General features: G+C 44.3%; 1 protein-coding gene across 2 annotated transcripts in view; it reads left to right on the top strand.

The window, feature by feature from the left end:
* kbtbd12 (kelch repeat and BTB (POZ) domain containing 12) overlaps positions 1–8,046 on the top strand; it is a 49,469-nt gene that overhangs the window by 21,749 nt on the left and 19,674 nt on the right. For both annotated transcript variants that reach the window (XM_043707588.1, XM_043707589.1), the window contains one exon: positions 4,108–4,258. In XM_043707588.1, coding sequence (XP_043563523.1) covers positions 4,108–4,258 — 151 coding nt within the window. The remainder of the gene's footprint in view (positions 1–4,107; positions 4,259–8,046) is intronic.

The following is an 8,046-nucleotide window of genomic DNA, read 5'->3' as shown; positions in this document are numbered from 1 at the left end:
GTAACTTAGCACAGCCAATCCACCTGACCTGCACATCCCTGGGCACTATGGGTAACTTAGCACAGCCAATCCACCTGACCTGCACATCCCTGGGCACTATGGGTAACTTAGCACAGCCAATCCACCTGACCTGCACATCCCTGGGCACTATGGGTAACTTAGCACAGCCAATCCACCTGACCTGCACATCCCTGGGCACTATGGGTAACTTAGCACAGCCAATCCACCTGACCTGCACATCCCTGGGCACTATGGGTAACTTAGCACAGCCAATCCACCTGACCTGCACATCCCTGGGCACTATGGGTAACTTAGCACAGCCAATCCACCTGATCTGCACATCCCTGGGCGCTATGAGTAACTTAGCACAGCCAATCCACCTGACCTGCACATCCCTGGGCACTATGGGTAACTTAGCACAGCCAATCCACCTGACCTGCACATCCCTGGGCACTATGGGTAACTTAGCACAGCCAATCCACCTGACCTGCACATCCCTGGGCACTATGGGTAATTTAGCACAGCCAATCCACTCTAGCCTGCACATCCCTGGGCACTATGGGTAATTTAGCACAGCCAATCCACCTGACCCGCACATCTTTGGACTGTGGGAGCAAACCAGAGGAAGCCCACGCAGGGAATGCGAAAACTCCACACAGACAATTGCCCAAGGCTGGAATTGAACCAGATCCCTGGCACTGTGAGGCAGCAATGCTAACCACTGAGCCACCATTCCACCCTAAAGTCCACAGAGCGACGTACTCTGAACTGTATGGGCTTTAATCTCTCAATGGAACATTTGTCACTTGACCACTAAAGTCATAGTGACACCATCAACCTATCTCAGATGTTCATAGTCATAGAGTCATAGATATGTACAGTATGGAAACAGACCCTTTGGTCCAACTCGTCCATGCTGACCAGATATGCTAAATAAATCTAGTCCCATTTGCCAGCATATCCATCTAATCCCTTCCTATTTATATACCCATCTAGATGCCTTTTAAATGTTGTAATTGTACCAGCCTCCACCCATTTCCTCTGGCAGCTCATTCAATCTGCATGAAAAAGTTGCCCCTTCATCTAGATATACATTAAACCCAATCTCTAAACTTTCTTTTGACAGTATCTCTCAAAAGATAAAGCTCCTGTCCATCATCCTGCTAAGAGGCCACCCAGGGCAGATGGCCAATTCTCTGCCTGTTTTTGGATAACACTTGGAAAACATTAATGGGATTAGATAAAACCAGCATGTGTTTATGTAAATTAAATCGTGCTTAATTAATTTGGTGTTTTCTGAAGATATAACCAGCTGAATAGACCAGGGAGAACCAGTGGATGTGTTATATTTAGATTCCAAGCAGGTTCATGATAAAGTCCCACACAAGAGGTTAATGGGGAAAGTTAAAGCACACAGGATATTGGAATGAATTGAAAATTGGTTAACAGATTGGAAACAGAGAGTGGAAATAAATGAGTCTTTGTTCAGGTGGTAGGCAGTGATTCATGGGATACTGCGAGGTTCAGTGCTTGGACCATAGCAATTCATACCCATATCAAACTTACCTCAGTGAGGGAACCACATGTAATATTGCCAAGTTTACTGATGGCACAAAACTGGGTGAGTTTGTGAGGAGGATGGAAGGAGGCTTCATGGTGATTTAGACAAGCGAGTGGACAAATACATGGTCGATGCATTATAATATTGAGAAATGTGAAGTTATACATTTTGTACTGATAAATAGAAAGGAAGAGTATTTATCATTAGATTCCCTACAGTGTGGTAGTCCACATCAACCTTCTGAAGAGTAACCCACCCAGACCCATTTCCCTCTGACTAATGCACCTAACACCATGGCCAATTCACCTAACCTGTACATGTTTGGACTGTGGGAGGAAACAGGAGCACCCGGAGGAAACCCACGCAGACACAGGGAGAATGTGCAAACTCCACACAGACAGTTGCCCAAGGCTGGAATTGAACCTGGGTCCCTGGCGCTGTGAGGCAGCAGTGCTAATCACTGAGCCACCACGCTGCCCCATTATTATTTGAACTGTGATATATTGGGAAATGGGAATGTTCAAAGGAATCTGGTGGCCTTGTAACCAGTCAAAGTAAACAGGCAGGTGGAACAAGTAATTAGGAAGGGAAACAGTAAATTGGCCTTCATTGTAAGAGAATTTGAGTTCAGAAGTTAAGATGTCTTCCTGCAATTATAAAGGAACTTGGTAAAACTGCACCTGAGCTATGGTGTTTTGGTTTCCCTACTTAGGAAAAGATATATTTGCAATACAGAGAGTGCAACAGAGATTCACCAGGAATAGCAGGACTGTCCTATGAGGAAAGGTTGGTTCGTCTGGACTTGTATTCAACTGAGTTTAGAAAGAAGAGAGAGCAGATTGAGGCATATAAAAGTCTAACAGGGCTGGACAGACTGGACACAGGGAGAATGTTTTCCCTGGCTAGGGAGTCTAGGACCCAGAGATCTCAAGTCAGAATATGGGGTAGACCATTTAGGACTGAGATGAGGGACAGTTCTTTACCCACAGAATCCTCCACCACAAAAGACGATCAAGTCACTGAATATATTCAAGAAAGCGACAGATAAGGCATCAAGGGGTATGTGAAGGAAGCAGGAATATGGCTTTGAGATAAAGGATCAGCCCTGATCATCCTCCTCACAAACTCAGGGCAGGTTCGAAGGGCCGAATGGCCTACACCAGCTCCAAGATTTGATGTTCCTGATCTTGGCCAAGGCAGCGTTAATGCGGATAACCTCCAGTGCTGGGAAAATGACAAATCAACCAGGGTCTGGGGTTACTCCGTGTAGCAATTTCCTCCTGCATGCTGATTGGCTGTCAGCATCGGGGAAAGGCCAAAATAGTTGTTAAGTGCTCCACAGTCGAACATCCCACTGACATCCCTTAAGTTTGCATATGGGGAATAGCCAGTTGAGAGATGGTGGGATAGGAGGCTGGTAGCCTCCTCTATTCAAGAAGAGAGTGAAAGGTGACCTCCTGATTCAAGGTTTTGAACATTACGAATGGGTTTGATGCAATAAAGGTGTTTCCAGTTAAGGGGAGTGTAAATAGTATCATACATGACAACCTGAACAATTTGCGAAGGGGTTAATATATGGAATGTGCCATAGTGAAGAGTAGCTGAGGTGAATTGGATCGATGGTTGTAAAAGGGGGCTGAATGACACATGGGGGAGAAAGGGCCAGGAGGAGATGCAATTAGGTACAATGCAATGAAATTGGAGGCTCATGTGAAGCACATAGATCAGCACAGAGCGGCTGGGATGAATGGCTTGTTTCTGTGCTGTACATGGCTGGATGAATGATATTCACCTACTGGAGAAATGCGAATCCATCAGGAGTCAGATTGCCAATAAGCTGAGAAAATTAGACGTACACTGTGACAGTGCAATGTGATGTCTAACCAACTGCAATAAAATCTGCATCTTGGAAACGTAGAAAATAGGAACAGGAGTAGGCCATTCAGCCCATCCAGTCTGCTTCTCCATTCAAAGAGATCATGGCTACTCTGATAATCCTCAACTCCACTTTTCACTATAACCATTGATCCCTTTACTAATTAAAAAAAATGTGTACCTCAGCCTGTAACCCTAGTGACTATATTTGACTCTTTCTAGAAAATACTCAATGTTTTGGCCTGAATCACTTTCTGAGGCAGAGAGTTCCCACTCTCTAGGTGAAGAATTCTCTCCTCATCTCAAATCTGAATGGCGTACTCCATATCCTTAAGCTGTGACCCTTGGTTCTGGACACCCCCAGTTACCAGGAACATCCATCCTGTGTTTACTGTTTGTATTACTGCCCTCCTCCAGTTTGGCACTGTATTTGAGTGGGTGCACACCATTCTAATGACCTGTGCTTGTGTTTCTATTTCCCACTTAACATAGATTGTCAAACAAACACCAATATTAATTAGCATTAATTGGTGTCTGTTCTATCTCTTGTCCTTTGCAAGCATTTTAGTCTGCACTAGCGCTCAGTCTGAATAATGGGCAGCATTGCTGGAAGTCTCACTCCCTGATCTTAATGCCCTCCTTTTGCCTTTGATTCTTGCTTCTTTCTGCAGACGGATTTTCCCGATGATGAACCTGATCGGCTCAGCAACAGGATGTTTCGGTATAACCCAGGCAGAGACAAATGGACTGAGTGTGGGCCCATGGAGTTCTCCAAATATCGTTTCAGTACAGCTGTGCTTAACAATGAAATTTACGTTTTGGGTAAGGAACCAGGAAGTCGTGTTAGTTTGGGGCATCAATAGGATTTCAATCCTTGACACAACATGCATTCAAACGGTGCATTTGGATATTCACTCATGGGGCTTTCTCGCATAAAACTTTGCGACAACATTTGTACCCAGTCCCTAGTTGCCCTGCGGCCATTAAGAGTCATAGACTCATTCAGCAGGGACACAGATTGTTTGGTTCAACTTGGCAGAAGTGAGGACTGCAGATGCTGGAGATTAGAGTCTGGATTAGAGTGGTGCTGGAAAAGCTCAACAGGTCAGGCAGCATCAAGGAGCAGGAAAATCGACGTTTCAGGCATAAGCCCGGACTTGTCTATGCTGACCAAGATTCCCAAACTAGACTAGTCCCACTTGCCTGTGTTTGGTCCACATCACCTCTAAACCTTTCCTATTCATGTATCCATCCAAATATCTTTTAAATGTCTTTGATGAAGACCCGCCAACATTATCAAAGACCCGTCCCACCCCTGCAATGATCTCCTACATCTTTTTCTATCAGGCAGAAGATATCAAAGCTTGAACACACACACACCATCAGGTTCAGGAACAGCTTCTTTCCTGCCATTATTAGACTGATGAATGAGCTCTCTAACTTCAAATAACAATGACGTTGCTTTGTGTCCCTCCTGTGTAGCTGTAACCTTGTAAGCCTCACTCTGCTAAGCACCTTATGATCTGTATGTCCTTGTTTGCTATGATCTGCCTGTACTGCTCACAAAACAAAGCTTTTCACTGTACTCAAGTACACGTGACTGCAATAAATCAAATCAAATTCAATCAAAATGTTGTAAGTGTGCCTGTGTCTAACATTTCCCTTAGCAGTTAATTCCATGAAGCTCTGTGTGTGAAAATGTTGCTCCTCAGGTCCCTTTTAAACCTTCTTCTCTCACCTTAAAAATATGCTCTCTAGTTTGTATCTCCCCCACCTTGGGGAAGAGGCCTTTGCTCTTCACCTTATCCGTATCCCTCATGATTTTATAAACTTCTTTAAGGTCGCCCCTCAACCTCCTGCACTCCAGTGAAAAACGTCCCAGCCCATCCTGTTCCTCGTCATAACTCAAACCTTCCAGTCCGGCAACATCTGGGCTTTGAAGAGTTGAGACCTACACAGGCTGTATGTGTCGAGTCAGACTTCCTTTCAGTGAAGGATATTACTCAGAGGAGTTTGTGACATTACGAAAATCTCACTGGGCTAATAATCCTGATGCTAATGCTCTGGCAGTGAATGGAATTTCAATTCAATAAATAGAATCGACAATATAAAGTCAGTTTTATGGTCATCATTACTGAGGCTATCATCAGTTTTTTGAAACAAAATACATCTGGCTTACTCATGTGCTTTAGGGAAGGGAATCTCCTGTTCTCCATAGAATCCCTACAGTGTGGAAGCAGGTCCTTTGGCCCAACAAGTCCACACTGACCCTCCAAAGAGTATCCCACCCAGACCCATTCCCCCTACACTATATTTACCCCTGACTAATGCACTTAACCTACACATCCCTGAACACTACGGGCAATTTAGCATGGCTAATTCACCAAATGAAGAGCTTTTGCCTGTTCCTCAGATGCTGCGTGACCTACTATGCTTTTCTAGCACCACACTCACCAAGCCTAAACATCTTTGAAATGTGGGAGGAAATCCCCATGCAGACACAGGGAGAATGTGCAAACTCTACACAAACGTTCACCTGAGGTTGGAAATGAACCCAGGTCGCTGCTATTGTGAGGCAGCAGTGCTAACTGCTGAGCCACTGTGTTCTTGTCCTGTCTGGCCTAACATTGTTCTTAACTGCCTTATGAAATGGCTGAGGCATTCTTGGAGATCATGGGAGATTAGAATGGGCAACAAATGCTGGCCTTGCCAAACACATACTCAATGAATGAAAAACGCAATTGTGGTGGCGCAAAGGAGGCCATTTGGCCCACTATGTCTGCACTGGTTCTGCTACCCGGTGCCAAAATCCTACCTCGTCCCTGCACAGCATTTCTATCCCACTAGCCATCTACTACCCCTCTTGAATGGCTCAGTTGAATCTACCTCCTCCACATCTCCAGGCAAATTCCGTTTGTATGTAATGCCTCTGTGACTGTCTAAGTGGGTGAGCCAGGTGATTCAAAATGGTTGCCTGCCATGAAACATATCAAGCCAGAAGGTCTTGAGGTGAATTTTATGTTAGCTTTTAACATTCCGTGCCAAGTTGCACCTGTCAACCATACTGAGCTGTTAGGTATGGCCTTAGATATGTAAGCAATACATACAACATACATGAGCATATGGCCAGATTGAATTATGTAGACAGCTTGTGTAAAAACTGAGCTTGTTTTTCCTTAGGTGGGAATGGGGAAAATCTGATCCTGGCTGGGCCTGTGTCCTCACGGGTTTAGAAAACTCAGGGGTGGCTTAATTGAAACAGATACGGCATCTTGACTGGGTGGATGTGGAAAGGATGTTTCCTCTTATGGGTGAATCTAGAAGTAGGGGTCACTGCTTAAATTCTAGGCTGTGTTTTTGTGTGGTTTCTTTCAAGCCTAGAATAGTGTGTAGGTGAGCATCACCACCTGAGTCTGAGTGAGTACATAGCTGGAAAAACGTAGCAGGTCAGACAGCATCCGAGGAGCAGGAGAGTCTATACGTTTCGGGCAAAAGCCCTTCATCAATACATGGGACCATTAGAACAGGAGGAGGCCATTCAGCCCTTCAAGTCATGGCTGATCTGTGGCCTAACCCCATATACTTGCCTTGGGACCCATACCAATTGATATCCTCACTTAATTAAACATTTGTCCAGTTCAGATTTACATTTAACTATTGCATTAGCATCGACAGCCATTTTGAGGAAGACAGTTCCAAACCTCCTCTACTCTTGTACAAGTGCTTTCTAACACCGCTCCTGAATGGCCGGGTCTTAATTCTTAGATTATGTTTCCTGGTACTAGACTCTTCAACCAATGAAAATAGTTTATCGCTATCTATCCCGTCTTTCTATTAATATTCCTGACAACCTCAGTTAGATCACGCACTGAGCCTTCTAAATTCTAGAGAAAAATGGCCTAATTTGTCTAATCTCTCCTCATAAGTTAACCTTGATGACCAGGTATCATCATTGTAAACCTGCAGTGAACTCCCTCCAGGGTCAAAACATCCTCCATAATGTGTGATACTCAGATCTGCTTAAAGTGCTCTAAGTGGGGGCCTAACTAGGGTTTTGTATAACTGCCGCATAACCCCTCCTTCCTTATACCTGTGATATGAAGACCAGCATTCCATGAACCTTCTAGATTATTTTCTATGAACTATGCACCAGAATCCCCAAATCTCATTAGACATCCACTGTATTTAATTTTGTTCCTTCTAAAATATGATTTGATCTATCCTTTTTTGATCTGAAATGGATAACCTGGCACTTGCTAAAATTAAAATCCATCTGGCACAGCTTGGCCAGATCTGTCAATATCCTGCTGTAATTTTATGCTGTCATCAACACTGTTTACAATGATACCCAATTTTGTGTTGTCAGCAAATTTGGATATTTTTACACCATTATCCTAGTCAGTGATGCATATTGTGAATAATTGAGGCTCCAACACAGATCATTGAGGGACACCACTCATCATGTCCTGCCAATTTGAGTACTTACCCATTATTCCAACTCTGTTTCCTACCATTGAAGCAATTTCCTATCCATGTCAATAATATGGGCGGCACGGTGGCACAGTGGTTAGCACTGCTGCCTCACAGCGCCAGAGACCCGGGTTCAATTC

Source organism: Chiloscyllium plagiosum, chromosome 18 (assembly GCF_004010195.1).
Source record: "Chiloscyllium plagiosum isolate BGI_BamShark_2017 chromosome 18, ASM401019v2, whole genome shotgun sequence".
In the NCBI taxonomy this organism is placed as follows: domain Eukaryota; kingdom Metazoa; phylum Chordata; class Chondrichthyes; order Orectolobiformes; family Hemiscylliidae; genus Chiloscyllium; species Chiloscyllium plagiosum.
Note: the sequence above shows the minus strand (reverse complement) of the source record. Positions and strands in the feature narration are given on the sequence as shown.